The 25,459-nt window shown below is 41.1% G+C and overlaps 1 protein-coding gene across 19 annotated transcripts in view; it reads left to right on the forward strand.

Annotated features, from left to right (window-relative positions):
* Positions 1-25,459, forward strand: part of nrxn1a (neurexin 1a) — a 52,432-nt gene extending 26,973 nt beyond the window's left edge. For 8 of the 19 annotated variants that reach the window (XM_026351691.1, XM_026351698.1, XM_026351701.1 and 5 more), the window contains 14 exons: positions 210-462; positions 4,396-4,599; positions 5,847-5,873; positions 8,640-8,762; positions 9,140-9,521; positions 9,863-10,053; positions 10,635-10,808; positions 12,011-12,130; positions 12,829-13,010; positions 13,899-14,070; positions 15,031-15,120; positions 16,210-16,523; positions 21,742-21,820; positions 22,761-23,062. In XM_026351691.1, the coding sequence (XP_026207476.1) occupies positions 210-462; positions 4,396-4,599; positions 5,847-5,873; positions 8,640-8,762; positions 9,140-9,521; positions 9,863-10,053; positions 10,635-10,808; positions 12,011-12,130; positions 12,829-13,010; positions 13,899-14,070; positions 15,031-15,120; positions 16,210-16,523; positions 21,742-21,820; positions 22,761-23,062 (2,613 nt within the window). Of the gene's footprint in view, positions 1-209; positions 463-4,395; positions 4,600-5,846; positions 5,874-8,639; positions 8,763-9,139; positions 9,522-9,862; positions 10,054-10,634; positions 10,809-12,010; positions 12,131-12,828; positions 13,011-13,898; positions 14,071-15,030; positions 15,121-16,209; positions 16,524-21,741; positions 21,821-22,760 lie in introns of all 19 variants that reach the window. The other 11 variants (XM_026351704.1, XM_026351706.1, XM_026351707.1 and 8 more) reach the window with 5 other exon arrangements.

Here is a 25,459-nt window from a genome sequence, read left to right on the forward strand (position 1 = left end):
AGGCAAAATTTCAAGCCGTAAAAATGGGTATTTTTCCGATGACATGTTTGTTGCAGCCCTGTCCTTGTCAACTTTGTATACTAAGAATAGTATGTGTTAATTTGGATTAAATCATCCTATACGTAAGCATATACTGTACAGTAAACACAACAGGGAAAAATGTATTTATTACTGAGCATTCAGTGAAAGTTCTCAACACTCTTCCTCAGGTGTGGACGGCTCTGTTGAACTACGGTTATGTGGGCTGCATCAGAGACCTGTTTATAGATGGGCAGAGCAAAGACATTAGACGACTGGCTGAGGCCCAGAGGGCGGTAGGGGTAAAACCCTCTTGCTCCAAAGAGCCACCCAAACAGTGCCTGTCCAACCCCTGCCAGCACAACGGCATCTGCAGGGAGGGCTGGAATCGCTATGTCTGCGACTGCTCTGGGACGGGCTACCTGGGACGCTCCTGTGAGAGAGGTGAGAATGACAGGGTGGTGGGAAGTCCGAGAGGATAAGAGTATCACTTCAGTTGGAGTTTTGTACAGCTTGTACAATAATTGGCATAAATGCTAAAGTCACACTTGATGAATAAGAGGGCTAATTAGATTCACTAAACAGCAATGTTTTGTGAAAAATAAATTACGATGCAACATGCAGTCACAATGACAACTTGGTCATTTGCTTTTTGGCTTAAGGACACTAAGTAATGCCAAAGGGATGAGTGACAGTAGGCAGATGATATGTGGTGGGAGGTCTGAAGTTTTAAATCCAGTTTCATCTCCATCCACCCTTGACAATATATTGCGATCATCAGTTATATTGAGTAATAAAATTTTTATTCATTATGTCTTTAAGTAATGCTTTTTTTGCTTTAAAAAGCTCATTCTAACAGATTACATCTGTTTGATAGTACTCACTCTGTGCTAAAAAGGTACCCTCATAAAGATTAATGGCAGATAAAAATGTGACTAAACTGTTAGTCAGATAGATTTTAGTCTACATCAATGGTGCTAGAAAATGGCTATTTTGAAAATGAAGAGGGGATGGCAGTGCGATAGACAGTGGATATGTGGAGAAATAAGGAGAGGAGACATTGAAGCTGCTCCCTAAATCAGAGAACAAAAAAAAAAAATAATGATGCAGGTTCTATGGTCTTATCTGTTTTAATTGAAAAGCACACATTATCTCTGTGAATGTGAGAGTAGTCAGATAGAGTCAGGGAAAGCAGAGGAGCCACAGAGGTGAAAGAGACGAAGTGGGAGGAAGCAGAGCTGCAGACAGGACTATTGGACTGCTGTAGATGTAGAGACTGGGAATCGATGGGAGAGGAAATGTGCAGAAAGCAGGGAGCAGGAGATGTGACAAAGGAGGGTAGAACCACTGAGCTGGAACCATCATATGACAGTAGTTGAGGAGGAATGGGAGACGGGAGCAGAATCTGAGAGAGAGAGTGATGAGAACAGGTATGAATTCAGAACTAGAGAGAAATGGAAAGTAGGAGATTGGCAGAGGGACTGATAGAGGCCTGTTGAAAGCAGCGAGATGGAGTCAGACAAGGAGAAGAAAAGGAATGTTGTTTGTGCCACAACTGCTGACGCGTCTCAAGTGATGATTGTACTATCATCTCACAGCAGATTTACAAATACACACAAACATACACACACTTTCTGAAGGATGTTGATATGAAAATGTTTTATTTCGGGCAAACATCCGCAGTGTATGCTTATCATAGCAATGCCACCGCTTTCTTTTTTTCTCATAGCCATGTCTTCCTCTCTATATCTTCATCACTCTCTGTGTGCATTGAGGGGTCACTAACTGGTGGTTCAGTGGATTAAAGGAAGCACAGATGGAGAGGCAGATGGAGAGGGTGATTGGCCATGTTTACGCCTTCTACCTGCAGTTTCTCCCTCCCTTTTATTCTTCCCTCTTTCTCTCACTCTCTCCTTTGTTCCCCCTCTCTCTTCTTTAATGAACATACAGTAGATGGCCACCGTGGTCTGGCTCTGAGATAAGTTTTTATTTTGTACATAGCAGGCACACTCACATTTTAAGCGCACATTTACACATCCTACACATTTTAATTTCCTATGCTATGCAGGTTTTTTTTATTATTATTTATGTTATTTTTTTTGTCAAATTGTGTTTTCAGTAAAAAGAGCAAATAATAGACACTGTCTACATCCTTTTAACTATAAAATTCAAAATACAGTATTTCCAAAAATCGTCTATCTCTTAATACTTTTTAATTATAACATCTAAATATGTCATTCTGTTGTTGGTGATAACAAAACCTTCTGCTAGATAAAAATCCTGCTAAGTCAGAATTATGACTTAGTAAATCCTTATGAACATAAATTAAACAGGAAGTTACAATTATGCCTTTTCAGTCAAACTGACAACATAATAAGTCAAAATCTCAATAGGCCACATTTCCAAATCCCAATTAAATAAGTCAAAATCATTATAGAGTAAATGGCAGTGCATCAAAATACCCCCGTCAATTTTGTTCTACTTTAGGCACAACCAGTGCCAAATCAAAACATGCTATGGCGACAATATTCATCATCATCGTCTGCCACCTGCTCAGAGATGAAGCACCTTTATCAGGTTCACTCTGTGGATTGGTAAATCAGCTACCACAACTAAAACTACATTTTTGGTGATGAATAGAAATAAATAGATCCCACTAACAGTATTGTCTGTTAGGCCAAAGCCTGATATGCCGTAGCTCATTTCCACTTTTCACACTATTGCAGTAAGGATCATGTTCCTTTGTTCTGTTGAAAATGGATGCTGTAGTTTATTTTGAGTCAATCCCATGTACTATACCTTCCTGCTTCCAAAAATACTCATGAGTGTACCAAGTCCCCAACAATCGCACTATTCACTCCTGTTTGAGTAAGGTTTGCTAAAAACAACAGTGTCCTGCTGTTTTCATAAATTGCTGAACCTTTCTGAAAAATGAAACCATATATTTGTGACCCATTTTTAAGATTTATGTCTTCAGAAGGGACCAGTGGACTTGTGTATGAGCACAACCAACAGAGTAGGGCTAGAAGGCATAGAGATATAGACGACAGTCTTTCATGGGATCATTGACAACCACAAAAATATAGAATATCACCAGCCTCATCCTTAAGCTATTTATTCTGCTTGTATGGCACATCAAGTGTGTGCTACAGGCATCAAATGATGTAACGGTAGTGTGCATTGCAGTATGGGCTTCCATACTTCGTTCTCTCTCAGGCTCCCGCTTCTATTTGCCTGGTAGTGAGTCAGGTGCCATGGTGAGGAAAATTTAGTCAGCTGTCTCCCTTATCACGCAATGTGTGCACATGTGTGTGCTCAAGTGTGCTTAGGTGGGTGTATGTGTGGCTGTTAGTTATGTTATCTGTGATATAACAGGCCAACCACCTTCTTTTTCCCTCAAATTAATGAGGATTCATTTGCATTTTAGCCAAGAGCTTTTCTCCCCCCCTCCAACCCCTCTCCGTCTTGCTCTGTCCTTATTTTCTCTCCCCCTGCTTTCACTTTACTAAACCCTCCTCTGTTCACACTTAAATTCACTCACTTATTCTGACATGCACGCACACACATATACACACTATCAATCTCTTTCCCTCCTTCTCAGCTCATCAGTATTCATGAGGCCTCCCTCTCTTCCTGTTCTCTTGTTTTTGCCTTGGCTCCAATCGTCTCCCACGGAAACAGGGAGAGCAAAAGGGACAGAAAGCGAAGGAGGAATGGAGTAGAGAGATAGAAGAAAAAGAAGGGAAGAAGGAGACACAGAGACATGGAGAGTCTGTTTAGCTTTGTATGTAATTGGCCAATAAAAAACAGGGTCCTCAGAGGTAAACAGTTTAGCAGTCAGGGATTGGCCCCAGCAGGTAGCAGAGAGAGAAGATTATAAATATGTAAATGAGTATGCAAAAGACATTAAAGCAGGATCACCTGAGCTTGTTACATTATGACTCCAGGGTCTGGGATGTCAGCGACGGTGGCTAACACACTCACCGCCATGCATTCTGATTCTGATAATAGGGCCAGCCAAGCAGTAGCGGCTATTTTTACACCCTCTTTTGTAAGGTGGAAGGAGTGATGATGAATTACGGGTGGGAAGTGATGGGATAATTTTAGAGGAAGCAGGTTTTAAGATTCAGCATGACGTGGCAGCAGAATAACGAAGTACAGCGTCACTGAAAACTTACTGTCTTTAAATCTTGTTCACTCAGCATCAGATTGCCTTTGTCTCCTCCCACTGTATCTTTTTACTTCTCAATCATCTTTTATGTCTTTTTTAATGTTGTTTCTCTGTCGTCTAACCTCACTCCACCATCATCTCCGTCTCATTTCACTTCTTTCGTCTCTCATTCTCTCCTGGCCTGTCTCTCTCTATATCTTGTACAGATGCGACTATCCTGTCATATGATGGCAGTAAGTTTATGAAGGTGCAGTTGCCTGTGGTGATGCACACCGAGGCAGAGGACGTCTCACTACGCTTTCGCTCCCAGCGGGCCTATGGCGTTCTCATGGCAACCACATCCCGTAACTCCGCAGACACCCTTCGTCTGGAGCTAGATGGGGGCCGTGTCCGACTAACTGTCAACCTAGGTACACACTTTCACACACGAACATGTAGATTTGTTTTAATTATATGTCAGGGGAATACAGCTCACACTGTCCTCATGGCTATTTCAAGCACTGAAACATCATGAAATGTTGGTTAATAATATATTAAACTTCATTTATTCATTGTAATTATGATTAATCTTCCAGATGTTTCTGCTGTTTATGGTTAACATATTCATGACATGGATTTCACAGGCTTTAGCTCATACTTGTTAGAATTTTGATTGATTTCATGGTGCATACTGTATACAGCTTATCTGTGAATACACACTCAGAGACAAACACAGCTAGATAGTCAACAAGGTTAGTGGGATTCTTTTGTGTTGAACAGAGGGTCAAGCCTCAAGCTGCATTCTCTGCTCACTCCCAGTGGACCTGTGCATCCCTAACATCTTTAACAATAAACACAAAGACTCACAAACTGCACACAAATACAATGTGTCACACATAACTGCAGGAAAAGCGCATTCGTCTTGTTTTTATACACTTCTTTTCCTGAGTTAAAGCCATTTTCAGCTTCACTTTTTTATAGTCACGCACTTTCAAATGAAGACAAGCACATTCGCACACTAACACACATAAACTGACTGAGGGGTGCATGTGTTGGTCTCTGGTCGTCTGCAGCCACGTCGTTTCTGTGGTTGACGCCACACGACACACCAAAGCATCATGGATAATATTAATAGAACAGAATAATAAGAGGAATTTGTGGAGATTTGTGATCTGGATGAGCGATAAAACATTTGGGATGTGTCTGATGTCATCAGACAAACTGACACAGAGGACCCATCTCAGTCTCCTGGTGCTTTTGATTGGTGACTGAAACTGTCACTCAGGCCAGAGCAGCCAGTGAGCACACCGCTCATGCTATGACACGCCACTCAAATTAACATACCTGTTAAAAACGAAGATCACCAATCTTGAACAGCCATTTTTCAGATTTTATTCTTTATACATTGTTTATTTTATTAACAGTTTGTTAACAACACACTGTTGTTAGAAAATATACTGTCCAGCTTGAGGTCCTGTGACAAAGGAGAGTGTGTGTTTTCTCAGCAGTGTGTTTGCTGTTTATAAATATAATATAATATAAAATTTATATTTATATATATATATATATATATAAATAAATATATATGCGTGCAGGGTGTGTCGATGTGTGCGTCCCCACGGCGTGGAGGATATGTGTATGTGTGCAGCATTAACCCTCTGCTCTGCTCTCCCTCCAGACTGTATCAGGATAAACTGTACAGCCAGTAAGTGTTCCTCCCTCTCACCTAACTGCTCCCCCCTCCTCTTCCTCCTTAGTATGGGTGTGTGTTTGTGTGCCAGCGAGCGAGTGTGTGTGTTTTTTGTTAATGTTTCTGACTTTCCAGTACATCTCATTTAACATATCTTTATACCATATGTCTGTGTGCATATTCGTATGTATATGTGTATGAGTGTGTTGGACAGGGGAAGTACACATATGTGTGTTAGTATCTGCATGGTCAGCTACACCACAGGAGTGGTGTGATTTTTGCTGAGGGCCAGGGTTTTCCAGGTTGGCTATTTTAGCAGAGAAGGATAGACAGAAGAGACAACAGTGGGGGTTGAAGGAAGGTGGGGAAAAGAAGAAGAAAGGCATAATCTCAGTAGGCTGTGTTCAGGTAAAGTTAGGTGTGTTACGCTAAAGAGAGAGAGTTGTCGATGGATGATGAATGCAACTCAGAGCTGCAGGCTAATTACTTCGCTTCATGTCGGAGACAAAAGACGTATTATCCCTCTTTTTCTCTGTCACACCTTCATCTCAACATCTGGTTGCTTTTTTTTTTGTTTGCTTGTTATTTCTTTCTAAACTGTACATGAGGGATTTTTTGATAGTGTTTCATTCAGCGAGTGACTGAGTGCCTGTGCTTTCTGTAATCTATTCATTGCCCATCTGCGTGTGTGTGTGTTGGGTGTGTTCCTGATCATGCTGTTGTGAGTGGAGCTGAGACCCTGATGGGGTTTAATTCCCTCATGTGGAGTTTCTCTCGATCACGACGGTAGAGAAAGCAAGAGACTGAGACTGAGAGAGAGAGAGAGAAGAATGCTCTGTGACGGCAGAGAGGTGGTGAAATGGACGACTGCAGTTGCCATAGAAACCCTACTAGCCACACAGCACTGTTGCTATCCCGTATGTCTCTTGGCCAATTTTAGACTGGTTGTCTCAATGAACATTTCAGTAGGCAGCCACTTTTCTGGCGCACCGTGTTCGTACAATAAATTATACATCTGATATTCAAGGGGGAAAAAAATTATTTAGCAGTCACTAAAATCAGTCCACTCGGCAGTCACATAAAAACCCTGACATCGGAGAGATCCGGCAGAGAAGCCATTTGTTATTTGAAGCTAATGAAATATGAAACACTCTTTGTCATTTTGTTTTCATTATTCTGCTTTTATGATCTCCAAAAGCGTATGTCATTTGAGTTGAATTGCAACTGCATTGAAACTAACAGTCCCTCTAGTCTATTTCTTGGAACTGTCTTGCCATGTTGTCTTTTGGTTTAATGGCACAAAGTGCAGACTGTCTGCTGACCGCTAGTAGCTCAACATTAAACCCTGCACAACATGGTGCTGAATTCACTCTTAGCACTGACTTAAAATAGGTGCTTTTTTGCGTGTGTGTGTGTGTGTGTGTGTGTGAGTGTGTGTGCCTGCCTGTTCCCAGGTTGATACAGATCACTGCTCATTTTTTTGAGTATTCACTTACATATGCAAAAACACACGCTCATTAACTCACACATACATACACATATTCTCTCCTTCACTCAGTGCTATGCAGTGATCCATGGTAACAGGATGAGACGCTCATGCCCAGAGCACAGCTGAGTCTCCTCAGGGGAACCCTGTGTCCTCTCTGAACACAACACACTTTGAAAAGCTTTGAATACACACCCATGCATTTAAATCTGACATATCTATTTTGATTGACTTCCCATAAGTAATTTTGCTCTCATGTCACTGCATGTCTGTTAGTATCGCTATTTCTTTCTTTATGTCTCTATGTGTGCGTATGTGTGTGTGTGCGCGCATTTGTGTCCATAAGGCATGCTTGACATTTTCTGCAGCAGAGTCCATTTGGGTCACTTTACTTCTCGCCTCCCCAGCATTACATCTGATAGGTCACTGTAAGTAGACTCTCTCTCACACTCCTCAAACCAACAGGGCTTGAAAGTGAAAGGGGAGTGTGTGCATGTATGTTGGAAGGCGGTGTGTTGTAGGTTGGTGGGATGATTGAGTAGGAGGGCTAGAGAGTAAGAGGAAGGGCAGGGGAACAGTTTGTCTGTCGAATGTGTGCAGTTAACTATATGAAGATGTGAGAGATCATGAACCAAAAGCTTAGCTTCTCTCATTCTGCTCTACATCAGCACCTTGGAGAGCTCTCTGAAGTTCCTCTGTGTCTCGAGTGCCACCATGAGGCTCATTGCAGTATTGTGCTCCGATGCAACATTAAAAAACGATTCTACATGCAGGCACACAAGCTAATATATTTTATATGCGCGGGGGCAAGAGGATTGTGGGCCAGTTTAGGAATTAGGGGGCGTGAATGTGCTGTCTGTGCTTGTGTGGGTAGTAGGTGGTCATCATGCTGATGTGGTGTGTCCACAGACGGATTGTCTCAGCGTGGGTCTGTTGTGACTCACAGTCTCCATCTTAAGTATCCATGGCATCAATTTATGTAAATCATTCTGTCTGTGTGTCACATCATCTGTCTCACTGGCATATCTACAAAGAGACCTGTCTGTCTATCTGTGGAGAGAGTGTGTTGACATGGAGGTGTTTGTCTCCCCAGGATATGTATGGTTTCTCCTCCCCGCTGCTATTTTGCTCCATTTCCTTGCTTTCTGTCCTTAAATTTTAATTCAACCTGCCTGGCTCTCTGCTTCTCTTCTTTTTCTGGTTCTCTATTTCTGTCTCTGTCTCTCTACATCTCTGTCTTCTGTCGCTCTCCACCTATCTGTGCATATGTTAATGGTGCTCTGGGCTATGTGTAGGTAAAGGCCCAGAGACCATCTTTGCGGGGTCAGGCCTCAATGATAATGAGTGGCACACGGTGAGGGTAGTCCGGCGTGGCAAGAGCCTCAAACTCACCGTGGATGACCTGCAGCCTGTTGAAGGTAACCATAGCAGCTAAAGTTAAAGATTTTCACTATATATTGACATGCTACCCTCTACCCAGGTCTTGAGTTTGTGTCTAGACTTCTGCTTGTATTGTGTGTTGTTTTAAAAAATTACTAGTTGCTTACTTTTTTTAATTAATGCTTTAATATCAACATTAAGGGTTTAATTTCTTTTTTAGAGAACATCTGTACATGTGTAAATTAAATAATCATTGTGAATTATGTTCTTATAAATGTACAGTATTGATATTTGTGTCTGTTGTAACATTCACTGGTCAACAAAATAATAATTAGAATTAGTTTTAGTATTGAACAGTTTAATTCAGCCTCAGCTCTTTGTAGCCCTCACTTCTGAAGTTTACCCCCGCCACCAGGTCAAATGGCGGGCGACCACACCCAACTGGAGTTCCACAATGTGGAGACGGGTATTGTGACGGAGAAGCGCTTCATGCCTGCTGTGCCCTCCAATTTCATCGGTCACCTTCAGGGCCTGACACTGAACGGCATGCCTTACATTGATCTGTGCAAGAATGGTGACATCGACTACTGTGAGCTCAACGCTGTTATTGGCTATAAGAGCATTGTGGCTGACCCCGTCACCTTCCGCTCGCGCTCCAGTTTCGTCACATTACCCACACTGCAGGCCTACTACTCCATGCATCTCTTCATGCAGTTCAAGACTACATCCCCCGACGGCCTTATTCTGTACAACAGGGGAGATGGCAATGACTTCATAGTGATTGAGCTGGTTAAAGGGTGAGCTGCACAATGCACAATGTGTGGTATTTACATTAGATGAGTCACTTAAGAAAAGAATTATAAACAATTATACACTATTTAAAAGGGAAATTGCATAGTATGCTGTTTAAATATGTGTTTACTGTAATGTCTCCAATTTTCTAATATTACTAGGAGAACAGTTTTCACTTTAAGGCTGAAATATCAATATCTTTTTCATTTTTTGTAATTATTTTTCAATGTGACAGATTATTATGACCTGATGTGTGACCTGTGTAGTTCTTCTTGTGAATAGGATTCATTTAGTTCTCTCTTTTTACTCTTCTTTTTACTCTCTTTTTTCCTTGTTCACTCTCCAGCTACCTACACTACATTTCTGACCTAGGCAACGGAGCACACCTGATCAAGGGCAACTCTAATAGTCCTCTAAATGACAATCACTGGCACAATGTGCACATATCCCGAGACACTAACAATCTGCACACGGTTAAGATTGACACCAAAGTCACTACACAGACCACGATGGGCGCCAAAAACCTCGACCTAAAGGGTATGCACAAAAATACAAGAAACAGCTTAATTACTGTATCTTAAATAGGGGAAACGGTATATGTGATCATACATGCAACATCTATAAGAAGGATCATTGTATGAATATACAGTATAATGAAGAGAAACAATTAGATTTTTGGTGCCTATGCACATTCTTAATTGAAGTAAGTTAAAAAGACTGATACCAGTCTCATGTCTGTGTGATAGATATGATGCTCCCAGCACCTCCTAAGCTTATTAATTAACATATTATGTATGGCTTACTTTAAAAATCTATATTTTTACTAGGCTATTTCTTGTCCAGTCAGCATTAGAGAGGCTGGTAGAGATGCAGATTGTGTTCCCTTTAGCCATGTTAGAGTGGCTCTCACCCCATTTCCAGTCTGTTCTGGCCATGCTGTAATAATTACTAACATTGTTATCTATTTTAAAGCAAAAACAAATTCCCATGAAGATCAGATAAAATAATTTGTCTCCTGGGAGCTAAAAACAGTAGCTAGATCAATCAATAATCATTCGTGTTACTGACAAACAAATATTGATTTGTGATTAATTCTGCATTGTGTTGCTCATTGACAGGTGACCTGTACATTGGGGGCATTTCCAAAGAGATGTATCGAGATCTGCCCAAACTGGTCCACTCCCGTGAGGGTTTCCAGGGTTGCCTAGCAACAGTTGATCTAAATGGCAAGCTCCCTGACCTTTTGGCTGAAGCCTTGGCAACTATGGGACAAGTAGAAAGAGGCTGTGAAGGTGATGAAAACACACCAGTGGAACTGTCCAGCTCGCTATCTCTGCTGCTTTTTTATTTCAGTTTCCATTTAACTCATGCTCTCTGTGATTAGAATAACCCACTAACCCAGCTTTTGGTCTTTTAGATGTATTTTTTTCTCTCTTTCTTCTCATCCCCCCCTCAGTCTTTCTGCACATTAAGTTTTCTCTCTGTTCCACTCTTTCAGCAGTTCACAGGCATCGCATTGACTAACCATCTAACTTTATTTGCTTGTTTGCTTTTTTTTATTTGGCTGACAAAAGTTACATTGATGAAAGCTGACTTGCAAGGTATATCACTTTGTGTGCGCATGTGAGACGTGTGTGATGGTGGGAAATGTGGGTCTGAGTGAGCGTGTATGTGTGTGTATCTGAATGAAGGTGTGTGTGTGTGTGTGTGTGCTTAAATAACCCATTGGTGTCCAGTGTTGTGTGGATCCCAGTGATCCAGAGTCAAAGGTCAGAAGTGACCTGCCCTCTTTTAGCCACCAGAGTGACTTCATCACAGTAGTAACATCACCACCGCTTGACTTGAGTTGACCACAGCTCCACCACCCGTGTTGCCTAACAGCATGCTCTCTAACCTCTCCTACTGACTCCCAACATAAACTTCAATACTCCACTTATGAATAATTTCACACCCTTTTCTCCACGCCTCGTGTTAGAAGTGCAACAAAGGAGAACTAAGTTAAGATCTTTGACATTCTCCTCCTGTGTAGATTTAACACAAGGCAGGGAGTGAACGGTGACAGAGAACTGAAGGAGAGTATTGAGATGAAGGCCTTTAAACATAACTCTGCCCTATTATGTTTAAATCCTCTTCCTGTACTTCCCCCACTCATCTAGCCTTTTCACCTGCATGCTGTCAAAGGTTGGCTCTTTTCACCTAGTAACACAGATTAACCTCAGTTCAGTTTATATTGCTAATCTTCTGTTATTGCAAAGCAGAATGGGAGCCTCTGAACAATACCCTAGTATCACAGTGATTTCTATTAACACTATTAATTGTAACACCATTGCAGCACAATATGCTCTCCAGCCATATCTAACTAAAAATAAGCATACTGTACTTGAATTGAATATTGTAATGAACACACTGGGCTCCATAAAATACATAAAACATTATAATTATTATTTTCTTCTAACTTGTGCACCCTCCCATCTCACTTTGCATGTCACTGCAGGTCCCAGCACTACCTGTCAAGAAGACTCCTGCTCAAATCAGGGAGTTTGTTTGCAGCAGTGGGAGGGTTTCACCTGTGACTGCAGCATGACTTCATATGCTGGGCCACTGTGCAATGACGGTGAGTCTTTTCTGTCTCTGTTCCTGGGTGGATTACATATCATTCCAGTTTTTATGTTGCTAACAGTGTAGGATTGGTATTTTTTTTAGTAATTAAATATATGTGACCCCTGCAGTACTGCAGGTCTAAAACTGCTACACTGGGATGCTTTGGTTTCAAACACTGAATCAAAGCATTTTTGTGTGCATTTAGTCAGAGCCACCACGTGGGGGCACTGTCAACTATTGGTTTTGATGTAGCACATAAATCCTGATGTACCTGGTCAAGGTCTAGTTTGATTATTCATATCTGGTCTCTCTTGTTTTAATAATTAACAGTATAATTTTTACCATTTCTAGCTTTAGACAATAAATTATTTTCAGCAAGGGTCGTGATAGTTTTGTAGTCACCCAATGTGTAAAGAAATTGTATGGGCTGTTATTTTATGAGTCAGTTCTCACAGTCAGGCTCCTGCAGTAATATTAAGAAGCAGGTTGGGAAATACAGCTTGTAGGCGGAACAAGCAGAATGTGGAAAGCCGGTCAACTGTGACATTTTAACGTTGTTATTATTATTTTCCAACATGCCCCTTGTGTTTTAGACATTTAGATAAAAATAGGCAGAGGTACCATCTGCAGTAGGGAACCTCTAAAGATAGATAGCACTGTTTATAGCAAATAGACATGCTTGGAATTACATTTTTTATCTGTGCGGACCAGCTGGGACCACTTATATCTTTGGCCGTGATGGAGGCCTGGTGATTTACACGTGGCCCCCTAATGAGCGTCCCAGCACCAGGGCAGACCGGCTTGCCCTCGGGTTCAGCACCCAGCAAAAACACGCCATTCTGCTCAGGGTGGACAGCGCATCTGGCCTGGGAGACTACCTTCAGCTGCAGATAGTAAGTACACAAACAATACACACTCTAATCAAACAGGGTGGGGGGAGACAATGTGTTTTATATATGTGTATACATATTGTTGAATTTATATTCATTGGCATGCTTTGTTTAGATCAAGTCCTTTTTTGCTATTTGCACACAGACAGATGTACACATATATATGAATTCTTGCACAGTTTTCTCAGACACAGATTGAGACATATGGGTATGTGGATATCTTCTTTACAGACTTCAAAATGGCAGCATAAGGATCTCCATTGATCTATCTTTTCACTATTAGAAATGCACTTGTTTTTTAAAGGGGCTTAAAACATTAAGATAATATTTTATTGATCCCCAAGGGGATATCTATAAATTTTTAAATGTCAGTCGAACTAGAATTCGAACCTTGAAGCTAAAGCTCTTACACTTCATCACTACACTGCAATGATGCCGTAGAACCAGAGACATTGTTTGTTTTATTTCACGCATTCTTCTATCTTGTCAAAATTTGGCACTTGTATTATACACAATACAAATCAACTTACAACCATTTGATCAGAGATTCAGATGTGTTATGCTAAAATTTGCAGAAACCTACTTTACACCCCTAGTTTTTTATTTTCAAAATTGTAGACTTCAGATCCAAATGAAGACCAACCACTTGAGGCTATTTATCAGATTTTGTGCAACTCTCTGCAAAAGGCTTTATACAACTTTTTCACATGTGTATACATTGAAACAGACATTAGTGGGGTTTTCATTTAACAGCAAAAACACAGAGTTGGTCTCACCAGTGAGGAATGAAGTTTTTATAAAACAGGATCTTAAGGAAATGAAGGAAACTATAGTCTTGCCTTAGAGTTACAGTCCTCATGAACCACTTTTTGCATATGTCCCCCTCCTCAGGACAAGGGCAACATTAGAGTAGTGTTTAATGTGGGCACTGATGACATCAACATCGAGGAGAGCTCCAAGTTTGTCAACGATGGGAAGTACCACATAATTCGGTTCACCCGTAGCGGAGGCAATGCCACCCTTCAACTGGACGACCTGCCAATCATAGAGCGCTATCCATCAGGTAGGCCCTGCCCCTTCCCCCCAGCCCACTGACCCACCACAGCATTCCCCGTCCTGGGACACACCACGCCTTAGTCTAAATCAACCTACCTTCTGATTGATGAACCACATCAGTGTTCCTATCAATGTTTATATTCAAACACTGAGGTTGAGAAATATAATTGCAGCTTTGTTTTATGTTATTGTGTTTGAACTGAAATATGTGTGATCTGATGAAACATGAAGTTTTTAAACCATAAAATGAGATAGTTATTACATTAGCTTGTATACTAGCCAGATATGTTATGTTAGGCCTGTTAAATAGTGTTAAAGGTAATTTATGAAAATATTCAATTCAGGTGTCAGTTGTTTTTCTCACCATAAAAGAAAATAATAACAGTTGGTGCATTTTTGGACAAACAATAATTTAAAAACTTGTTATATTTTGAGTTAAATGTTTAACTAGAGAAAGAAAAAATAAGAAAAAGAAAAAAGTGTATTTTGTTGAGCATAGTCTTTGTTTTTATATTTGTTGTTTTTTTATATTTAAAGTTGTAATCTTAGGTAGTACTCTTTAACACAATGCGGTTCAGGCTGTAGGTAGCTGATAGCTAAAATGCTAAATGCTAGTTGTTGTAAGGTTTGTGTAAGGGTTCTTCCTGTATGTAACTCTAAACTCAGTCAGTCATATAGACAGCATGTGGCAGCTGTAACATTATATTTCCCTGTGCTCTTGCAGATGTTAACCCCTGAAATGTCTCTTTAAATTAAACCCAATGAACAGAGAGTAAGAGTCCGCTCACTGGAAACATAGTGAATTCAGCTCCTCTTCTCTCAGCACATCAAGCTTACCTTAACGCAGTGACATGCAAACAATGAGCAGACCATTACTTTCTTTTCATTGCTGTTCTTTTTGTATCCAGCTCCTGTACCACGTTTGGATGTGCGTAATTACTACTGTGTTTTCATCTCTAAATTAAAGGCAACATTGATAACGAGCGCCTGGCCATCGCCAGACAGCGAATCCCCTATCGGCTCGGTCGAGTAGTTGACGATTGGCTACTCGACAAAGGTAAAAACCCTGATTAAAATTCCTTAAAACTTTGAGCTTAAAAAATACAATTTGAAGACAGTTGAATATACTATATTGTGCACCATCAACTAACATCTAAAAATCTAAATCCATAACTAAGTATTTAAAAGTTGGGCAGCTGTAGTGTGTAATACTGTGTAAACTGTAGTGCCTGTGAACGTATCTTGTTAGTGTGTATCTGATAATATCAGGTTAAAGGGACGATGGAGAGATTTAAATGTGAATAAATCAGAAAATAGAAAAGAAGTACTGATAAAAGATGCTTTGTTAAGACTTGTAAATAATTTTGTTTATTATCAAATTGTAAACAATAAAGCATTTACTAAAGATTATACTATGAAAAAAAATTTGTAATCAAATTAAAGTATATGCAAAGTATTGTGACATGTAAGAATTATGTAAATTTGAGATGACTAATAGAGCAATGCTTTTTGAAAAAATGTAAAAGTTTTCCTCCTAAACTTCAGCAGAGCTCCTTAAATTAGCCTCTAGTCCCTTTAACAGTGAGCAGTGCTAGAGCTTATAACCTGTGCATGCTTCATAGGGCTGTTACAACAGTTCTCTAGATCTCTGTCTTTCTGTCTGCCTGTCTGTTGCTCCTTCAAATACAATGTCGTGCCGCACAGCCATCACCATAGCAACCATCTGTCGGCCCTGTCTTCTCAGGGCCCTCTGACTCTTCTCATCTGCTGCCTCTTCCTCCTCCTTCTGTTCTTTGCTTCTTCGTCTTTCTCTTCGTCTTCTCGGGCTCTTCACCCCCTCTCCCTCCTCCCAATCTCTTTTACTTCTCCATTTTCTGTTCTCACTCTTATCTCTCTCAGTCTCAGCCCTCTCCACGGTTTTTCCACGGCTTCGATTTGCTCTGCCATGCTTAATCTGTCCCATCCTCTCACCATGGCTTGGGGGTGGTGGATTGTGTAACACTCAAACACTCTTGTGTGTGTATGTATGCACGTATGTGACCACTGGTATGTGTGTGTGTGTGACTGTATTTGCGTGTGTCTGTCCACCTTTCTTCCTGGTGCGCCTGTGTGTCTTTGGCGTGCATGTTTGTTTGTGTGCGTGTAGGTCGCCAACTGACCATCTTCAACAGCCAGACGACGGTGCGCGTTGGCGGAGGTGAGCGGGGTGCAGGCATGTTCCAGGGCCAGCTGTCTGGCCTCTACTACAACGGCCTCCGCATCCTGAATATGGCTGCTGAGGGGCACCCACACATCAGAGTGGAGGGCAGCGCACGGTTGGTCGGCGACATGCCATCTTCCTCCATCACCCCACAGTCCAGTGCCGCAGCTGGAGGCAACCGCTCTGACTCTGCCCCCTCCATAAGTGACATCACAACCACCACGGCTACCAACAGGAAGGGGCAGGGCGCCACACAGCAGGTCAGAGCAAAATCGCATTGCAGCTTGTGCAGGGAAAATAATTAAACTCCTGCTATGTGTGGTTGTAAACAGATCTACTGTTCAAATGTAATTCCTCAGATATCTTATACATACAGTATACAGTATGTCCATTCACCCCACTGCCAACATCCTTTAGTGTGACAAATGGTAATTAATAAGTGTTAATTAGCTTTGATAAGTTTCCTTTGGAACTCAGTAAGAGGATTAGCACATTAATCAAACACTAGGGGATTGAAAGAAATGTCAGGAGTTGTGGTAATATTTTAAACTCTACTCAAGGCAAAACAAATTTATGTACAGCATGCGCAGAGTCAAATAACAGTGTTTTACATAATTCTTTCAAAAGATTAGTTAAGAAGTCCAGAGTAAAATATCAAACAAATTATAATTATAGGAACAGTTTTAAAAGAAACAAATAAATAGAAGGTGGTTCAGGAGCCAAGCACAAATTATGAATTAATGAATGTTCAGGGTTTAGTCAAGTTTTTAAGCATTAAGCAATAACTGGTATGCATCAAAGGTGTCCAGCCACACAAGAATGTGCTTAATGGGGACACAGTCAGCATCTTAAACCACCATGGCACTAACTAACCCAACATCAAAGTTTAAATCTAAATCAAAAGGTGAAAATTTGCATCATGTGGCAGGATGTTCCAGTTCTGTATGTAAAAGCTAAAAATGCTTCAGACCAACTTCCAGCTCTATGAAAAACTACATATCTGAAAGTTTATCTATTGCTGCTGTAAGACACTTATTTGACCTGTATGTTACTGTAAAGAGATGAAATTAGTAACAAGTAATTGGAAAAGGGAATTAATTTGAGATGGAACTACATAAAAAATTAAAAATATATATCTAATATGTCTTACAAAAACAAGAACAATGATGGCCAAGACATGCAATAGCACAGGATGGAGTTACTGAAATGGGACCTTTGTTGCATGTTACACCCTTATCTGTCCATGTTATTTCTCTGTCTCCCTCCATCTCACTCGCTCTCTCTGTCTACTGGCACTGTCGAAATAATCTGAGCAAAAAGCATTTCATCAGTAGAATGCTCACATACATATTTTCTGCTACAGCGCATTAACATGAATGGATGGCCAATTTTCCACTAAGTGGTTCCTACCCACTAAATTATAGGAGGACAAATGTTTGTGTTAATGGAGGCTGTAATAGGTTTTCCCTAATATGCATCTAGTAAACCGATGCAAATGTACAATAGAAACACATAACTGTTATTGAGGCATATTTATAGTGGATGCAACTGCAGAGTCAATGGTAATGTCAGTGTGGATATATTATCAGTGGGTACACCGTAGACTCTTTTACTCTATTGTTCAGCTCTCTACTGATATGTTGTCAGGCTCTTTGTGGGCGTCTGTGTGTACTGCAGTTCTTCTTCTGTGTTATAAAACTGTGTGCCAGCCTGCCGCACTGAAAAGATTTTTTATTTTTTTTGCACAGTGATACAAGTTGCCATGGAGATAGTGAGCCCCACTACCCACTGCTCGCTTTCACTCTCCCATCCAGACTCCCAGAGAGAATAGCTCCTCTGTGTATGAACCGCCAGCTGTTTCAGACATAAATAATAGAACGCAGAAAGCTGTGAGCAGAGCCTCAGGCATCAATAATGGATATGAGAGCTGGATGGATAGCGGTGCAGAGTGACAGCGTTGTCACCTCTCAGTCTGTCCCTGTTTATGTGTTTTTAAACTATTCCTGCCTAAATGAAATGCTGATGTCAGTGCTAAATCTGAAAGCAGAGTTGTGCACTGGACTCAGTGTTGGTGCATGAGAACTAGGTCAGACCCACTATATGCTCAACATACTGCAGTGTGTGCATTTGCTCATCTGTGTAAGGCGAACCACTCCTGCAAGCCCCCTAACTCTGCATGTTTTTGTGTGTCTGTGTGTTTGTCTTGTTTAAGAAGAATCTACAGCTTCTCCATTGAGGCTGCCTTGTGTTGCCTGGCAACCAACCTGGCCTTAACCAGTGCACACATGCAATGTAGAAACGAACACAGAATATGCACACACACACACACACACACACACACACACACAAACACTCAGGTGGATTGAGAACAATACGCTTGAATTTCAACACATTGCATCAGAGGAGGGGCAGTGGAGATGTCTTCCAGAGGTGCTACGGGTCCAAGCAATTTATCAATTTCATGCACACACCCAAAGTTTCTGTCTGTGTTCAAGGGAATCTGCCTAAGTCGCCCCTTGGGTTTACTTCCACAGTCACTACCTTGTGCATTACAAATGTGTTATGTGCCTCCCCCTGAAGTCCACAGTTTGTTGAATTTTTTTTCCCATGTTAAAAAGTGGAATGGATTAATAATGCATGGCAGCTGAGCACCAGTGAGGAGAAGAGAGGGAGAAATTGTGAGTGTGTAAGTGTTTATGCTAGAGGCTTCTCTGACTCACAGAGCTTCAGTTTGGGTTTCACGTTTGGGTGTCTTGTTTGTGCATGTTCGTGTGTATGTACCTGTGTTTGATGGGAAGACTGACAGGAAAAGAAAACCCAAAGCTCACAGTGGCACCCAGTTGGCTATCAGCAATCAAATGGCCCAGACACTTCCACAAGCTTTCTGAACATCAATTTCCTATTCGCTTCCTCGCTTCTCTATCTTTTTTTAAAGCTATGTTCTTTGCTCTCTCCATATCTTTCCCATCTTTTTCTTCGTGCTCCAGTGATAGGCTGTTAATGCAGGCGGTGTATGAGTCTATCTCACCATCTGCAGTAGTGGAGCTAGCTCCTCTCCTCTCTCGTCAGGATCTCTTCATCAGCCTGCCAACTTCAGCCTGATTTGTTGTATGCTTGTGTGTCTGTGTAGATGTGTCTAAATAGAAATAGACCAATGGAGCATGTTTTGTTATTATAGAGCTTGTGTGTGTACGTGTGTGTGATTTCCAGTTGTGAAAGTAGCAGACAAGCTGTTGAATCTTGTGCAAGAGTGTGCTACTATGTGTGAACTAGGCAGTCAGGGAGGCATGGACGGTCGTTGGCACTGTTCGGCTGCTCAGGTAGAGATTTTGCTCTTTCAGCATGCAGATATTTTGTCTTTTCATGCTCTTTCACTCCTTTCTTTTCCCTCCTGCATCATTTTTCCCTCCTATCATCATGCATTTGTTTCCGTTATTTTTTCTGCATGCTTTATTGAGAGCCTATAAGAAGATGGGGACAATAAAGGGTGGACACAAGGAAGCTAAGAGGGTGGTCAGAGGGGAAGATGTTTTTGGATGTACTTTTTGGATTTGTCTAATGTAAACTTCTCTGGTTTGTTTCCTCGTGTTTATTGTCTCCTATCTGATAGGATGATCAATAGTCCACTTGACACCTTCCTATTTAAATGAGGTGGTCAGCTGGTAGGGTGATGTCACAGATCAGAGGAGGGGCCTTGTTAAATGTACTTGTTTTTGTTTTAGCTTAAATCAGGATTGAAACACCTGTGGAGGACACATACATATATTTGGATCAATAATCAAGCATGGTGGCTTGACATTGATTGGTAACAGATGTCAGGGGTGATGTGTTTCCTACTGGCTGATTGGTTCTTGTGCTATTTGGATCCTGGCAAAGGCACAGAGGTTTATTGACTGGCTGGATTCCAGAGGCTAAGCTCACTCTACCAGCATTTGACAGCCCAGTGTGCAGAACTGATTGGAAAGGCATTGGAGGAAAGAGACAGAGTCAAGCATCAATAATCTATTATATATTTCAGGCCAAACTAAGCCACAGCAGGCATATCAGGACCAAGACCACACCATACAGGCCTGTGCAGGCTTTTGCAGAAGAATAAACTAACTGGTTGCTTCTCTAGCCTTATGTAATCTGTGTGCTTACAAAGACAATACAATAAAATTGAGAAAACAAAAATAGAAACATAGCTTAATGAATGTCTGTTTGAAATACTACCTGTAGGTTTCAGCTAAAACATCATCAAACACTAATTACTTTGATTTGGTTCAGATTCTGTTCCAGTCTAGTTGTAATCTTCCTCTAGAGCTCTTCTCTTTTATAGCTCCGCTACTCTCTTCCTTCTCCTTTATTCTGTGGGTTGCTAACGTCTACTGCAATGCATCACAATCCAATTTTAATTTAGTACTGGCACCGAGCGACCAGTGTGGATGAAACGCACACATATGCACACACACACTCTCACACATGCACACATTCATATCTCATACTGAAGCATCAAGACAGGAGATATTTAACAGTAGTTCATGAATATGCAGAGCACATTAGCACAGTGTTAAGTAAAGACCGCAGCTCTTTGAAGTCCTCCACCTATCCTGTCTTCTTTTCTCTCTCTTTCTCCCCAATCACCTCCTTCTGTAATTCCTTTTATCCGTGCATCTACCTCTCTCCTATTCTCTCTTGTTCTCCCCCTCTGTTCACTCACTCTGCCTGGAATGGCAAATCAATGCACAGGTCCCAACTGAGGGTGCACACTCCCTTTTTTTTTTTATTCCCCATCATTTTTAACTCTGAACTTAGAGTTGCCATGGCAACAGGAGGAGCAAGGATGGAGAGAAAAAGGGGCACCTTTTCCATGGAGAGGGAGAGAGGCTGTTGTTGCGGTTGTCGAGATGTTACTCGATATAGGGTAGAGGTTGAAAATAAGTGGCATGTTGACTTACTGCTCATTGAGAAGTGTTAAATAAAGGAGATTTAAATGAACCATCGACTGATTTGCTGGAATACCCTGTGAAAACTAGTTTAATTGTTATTTTTAGCTTCATACTGGGCATTCTCCAATGTAAATGAACACTTGCCAATATCAGAATAGAATAGAATAATAGAGGAAAGTGTAGTAGATACAAAGGCCAGAGAAGACAAAGGAGGGTGAGGGTCAAGAGACTAGGTATAGTAACTGACTGTTCCTTTGTGGTTTCAAGAATGATTCCATATTTATCTTCTCCCTCCTGATTTATTCCGTTTCTTCTTGGTTGTCTAGTTTTGGCTGCCTTTCATTGCAGGGGGCTGTAACAGGCAAAGGTGTTTGTGGAAAACTGGAAAATGGGTGGGCGATATATTGGTGCTGTGTGCTCACACATGTAGAAAATAAACGTATGGGGTGTGGAGCATAGCACTGTGGGGTTTTTTTCTTGGAGATGTTGTGGCTTTGCCTCTATATATGTGTTTATGTTCTTCATGTTTCTAAATTCCTTTCTTCTGTAGACGGCAGATGACCTGCTGGTGGCTTCAGCTGAGTGTCCCAGCGATGATGAAGACATTGACCCCTGTGACCCCAGTTCAGGTGAGAAAACATCCACAAATACAGATTGTTCACACTGCCTTTTTGAGGTTTTTCTTTCATGTGTCTTTCACATCCTCTGAAGCTCAGTTTTATTTTTTCAACTGCTTTGTCTCTTATTACAATTAATTTTTAATTTCCACTTTGGTTTCTGCCTCTCTGCATTTCCTAACACTCTCCATTCACTTCCCAACCTTCATCCAGATATTTTACTTTCATACTTTATCCTTACCTTACCTTATCACTAGTTATTTATCCTTCAATATCTGTTGCTTTAGTTTTCTTTCTTTCCTTGTCTTTTCCTTTGCTTTATTAATTTTCCTTCACCTCACATCCTCTGAAGCTCAGTTATATTTTTTCAAACGATTTGTCTCTCATTACAATTAATTTTTTATTGCCACTTTGGTTTCTGCCTCTCAGCATTTCTCTCCATCCACTCCCCAACCTTCATCCGCATATTTTACTTTCATATTTTATCCTCACCTTACCTTATTGCTTGTTATTTAATATCTGTTGCTTTAGTTTTCCTTTGTTTTATTTCTTTTCCCTCACCTCATATCTACGGTGCCCAAAGGATTCATATGCAAATTATTTTACTAACAATAATTTAACATGGTGCCATTTATCACCTGGGCATGTCATGAAGTGTCAAAATATAAATTGAAATAATGTGCACCTGTGCTCTAGCCCTCCTCTCAACATGGTGTAATGTAATCTGTTTACACATTACGTGATAATATGGAAACAGCTTTGGCTGTAAGCTGCAGCCTTCCCTTGCCAACATGTAGCATTATGCAAAATACATGTCAGATAGTTACTCACGATGATGCATTGTATCTTCCTGCTTCAGCTCTCCACCCACCATATTCATATGTAATGCAAATTAATAATGAATGTCGTAAACTGTAATGTAATATCGCATTCTCTCGGTCTGCACTGACAGCCCGCCCTCCCCTTCCAGATGTAAAGGTGTTCCCAGGTCCTTCTGAGGTGGTACGGGAGAGCAGCAGCACCACAGGCATGGTGGTAGGCATCGTGGCAGCTGCCGCCCTCTGCATCCTCATCCTCCTCTATGCCATGTACAAGTACCGCAATCGAGATGAAGGCTCCTACCACGTGGATGAGAGTCGCAATTATATCAGCAACTCGGCCACACAGCCCAATGGCAGTGCCAAGGACAAACCGCTGGGCATTGCCAAAATCTCCAAAAACAAGAAGAACAAAGACAAGGAGTACTACGTCTGAGCTCAAACATGTCTGATACACAGACAAATACGCATACACCTTTATATATAACGGTATATGTACATAAATAGATATATTCTCGAAAAAAATACATGCTCACTGACATAGACATGCTGATCTTAATGTTTACTCTCCAATAATTACACCTGCACACATACTGACAAACATACACATTCAAGCACAAATGCACACTAACATTTAATCACAAACATACACACAAGCACACAGACTGATGTGAGGGCATGGACCCTTATTGTACAGTATTTACCAATGAGCAGAGCCTCTGACAGAGGCTGGTTTTATGAACATAAACATAATTCCAAATGATTTAGAAAGCACCAGTTCAATCCCCAGTTAAGAACCATTTTGGCACTTGCCAGTTAACAAGATCAGTCACTCCCCTGCCAAAGTAGGACCTCTTCAGTTGGACTCAGAGAGGTCGAGGAAGACTTTAAGCAAAGCACATGGCAGACCGAGTGTGTTGAAAAAGAGACAGAGAGCACAAGAAGAATGACGATGTAGAAGCATCAAGACAAGTACTACGTGTCTCCTCCAAGCTTCTTGACCTTCCTCTTTGTTAGCAGACGGGACTCGAAGCACTGACGATGCTGAAGAACCAAGCACACCAACAGTCCAAGTGTAACGCCAAGCAACAGGACGGGAATTCAGGGTGTAGACATACAGATGGTGAATTATGATTGACTAGACAGAGGCAGGTCTGGTGATGTTAACATAATTAACAGTACTGTGGTTGTTACGCTGCAGAGCTGGTGTTTTACTGCACCCTGTAAATCACAGAGGTGGGACTGACGGAAAACAGAGATTTTTTCCTGGACAGGATACTTGAGACTTCAGATGCTACCTACAGACACCGGTCATGCATGACTGTAGTGTCACAAACATGAATACAACACACATGAACGTACACACACTAAAAAATAAACATTGTACACATGCAGACGTACATGTACCTGCAATGCTAAAGACTCAATGTATCTTCATAACTGACACTGAAGACTATACAAGAAGACAATGGTGAAAATGACCATTATGATAACTGTTATGGCAATGATAATGATAAATATGAAGAACATTTGGGCAGTATAAACTCTTTGGGGAAGGGAGGGGGGGTCTTATTGCACGTGAATTATCTTACTCCGTGTGATTTCTACTGCATTAAAACTCCAGAGGTTACACCATGACGCGCCACCATCATAAACTTACCACCTTGGCTTGAAGTATTCCTAAATACACATTTCAGATGGTTTTCAGTCTGTGGAATTCAACAATGATTTAATCTCTGAATTGACTCTCAGTCAAATCCTTACTGACAAAGTTTTACCATCGAGTGTGCTGCTCGAGTTTGAGTTTCTGAGCTGTGGAGTGGATGTATGTCCCACAGGTGGTATGTTTTTTGGGGGACAAGAGGAAGAGGAGGAGAAGGAGTGTTGCAGGTTGCAGTGTAACCTTGGTGCAATGACGGGATCTGTGCACCCACCACAGGCCACATCTTGTTTTCTAGCCTGATGGCTTATAGGCCACGCCCACTATATCTGCTCTAACCACCTTTTATAGCAAAATACAGCTGAGAAAAAGAATCAAAAACAGAACAAAGTAAATGTTACCATGTGTTGCTAATAGATAGAAAAGTCCAGTTCATGCCATTGGCTAGATGACAACTTGAGTTGCTTTGATTTCATTGGCTCAGCCTTTTCTCTCTTTGTCTTTGCATCTTTTTGTCTTGATGCTATTGGTTGACTGATTCATCAGTACTAATGACATGACCGATGCAGGTCAGACAGATGGGTTTTCAATGGGCTATGGTGTAATTATTTGTGGACTTTTGCAGTGTCTGAGCCCTCTGCAGCTCAAGAATTGTAGCCCCATGATATATCAACACTAGCAGTGCCATGACATAAAAAAGCCCCTCCAGTTCTTCCAAGCAATGTAACCGTCAGATGCATGCAAAACGGACGAGGCTGAGAAAGACATGAAAAAGGACTGTGTGTGAGATTTCAAAGTATAATGTCAAAATGAACTTAACATAATCTTTTATTATCTCCATCCTTTACTGGCCTTTTTGACCTCCTATTTCTCTCTTCTCTTGTTTTCCTCTTGTTTACTATGTTTCCCTATCTGCTCCCCCAGTTCCTGTGTGTCTGTCGCTTTCTTTTCCCTCTATCTCTGTTGTGTTGCCATCAGAAACAGGAGGTGTCTCAACCAATGGGATTTTACATCTAGGTGTTCATTAACCATGTTTATTTTCTATATGTACAATTTTTCTACAGTATTTACTTTTATTTTTATTGTTACGGTTCTTTGATGAACATAAAGTGGAAATTTATTATGAAAAATAGTTTTGAAGATTAATGAGTAAATAAAATATTACCCAAGTGA

This window comes from Anabas testudineus, chromosome 19 (genome assembly GCF_900324465.2).
Source record: "Anabas testudineus chromosome 19, fAnaTes1.2, whole genome shotgun sequence".
NCBI lineage: Eukaryota > Metazoa > Chordata > Actinopteri > Anabantiformes > Anabantidae > Anabas > Anabas testudineus.